Source organism: Aegilops tauschii, chromosome 2, assembly GCF_002575655.3.
Source record: "Aegilops tauschii subsp. strangulata cultivar AL8/78 chromosome 2, Aet v6.0, whole genome shotgun sequence".
In the NCBI taxonomy this organism is placed as follows: domain Eukaryota; kingdom Viridiplantae; phylum Streptophyta; class Magnoliopsida; order Poales; family Poaceae; genus Aegilops; species Aegilops tauschii.
Window position 1 is genome coordinate 324,933,901 of NC_053036.3, and position 960 is coordinate 324,934,860.

Genomic DNA, 960 nt, shown 5'->3' on the forward strand with positions numbered 1-960 from the left:
CATATATCGAGGCAACTAACCCCATTTTTATCCGGTTTTTAGCCTTGGACCGGCATTTGACGCACATCATGTGCACCCTGATCACTATCTTTTGCTTAGAGAAGCAAAGCATACTTGTTTCAGTGGCAAATATTTATTCGGTTTTGAGGATTTTAGGGTGTATATCGTACAAAATTTGAGTTTAAGGGGTTATTCGTCTGCCAGGCCACATTTGGGGATGAAATATATACTTCCTTCTTTTATTTATTTTTTGAGACAATCACACGAAGCTCTTATTATGACGTCACAATGTTTACAGGGACGAACAAAAGATTTTCGGTGTGTCCTAACCAGACATGGCGACACACCCCTAACTTAAAAGCATGCTTCGCTAGATTGTGAGCCTCGAAATTCGAGCTCCTAAATTCATGGACGAAATTACAAAAAGTAAAGGTATTACTAGACTATGATTTCATGTATAATCGCTCCGTAACTTGTCATACTCCGATGCTCGATGTCGTCCACCACCACCTTGCAGTCAGAAGCTATATGTATCTTTGGTTCATTCAGATCCTGAGCGAGTGCTAACGCCTCCCTGACGGCCAAAGCCTCCAGTGTTGCAGCATCTCCAATCCCTTTGAAGCTGACCACCGATGCCCCCAAGAAGTTTCCAACATGGTCACGGCAAAGAGCAGCTACCGCCCCCCTTCTCCCACCTTTAGTTGCTGCGTCAACGTTTATCTTGGCCAGGCTCGCCGGCGGGCGTTGCCATTGTGTTGGCCTCAGAATAGGCTGGACTGTGGCATTCCTTCCTGGGGCTGCAATATCCTGAAGATCACCCAAATAAGCATTGATAAACTGATGAGTGGACATAGGGCTGGTAAAAATATCTTCATATATTGCCTTCCTCCTCGCTCTCCAAACAGCCCAGAGTGTTATAATCAGTCTTACAAACTCTGGTTGTGACAGTGCCTCATGCAT

General features: G+C 44.9%; 1 protein-coding gene across 1 annotated transcript; it reads right to left on the reverse strand.

Annotated features, from left to right (window-relative positions):
* Positions 1 to 438: 438 nt before the first annotated feature.
* Positions 439 to 960, reverse strand: LOC141040986 (uncharacterized). The gene has a single exon (XM_073507095.1). It carries the CDS (start codon positions 958 to 960, stop codon positions 439 to 441), a length of 522 nt encoding a protein of 173 aa, XP_073363196.1.

Coding starts and splice junctions, on each gene's coding strand:
- LOC141040986 (XM_073507095.1), bottom strand. CDS start 960: ATGCATGAGGCACTGTCACAACCAGAGTTTGTAAGACTGATTATAACA.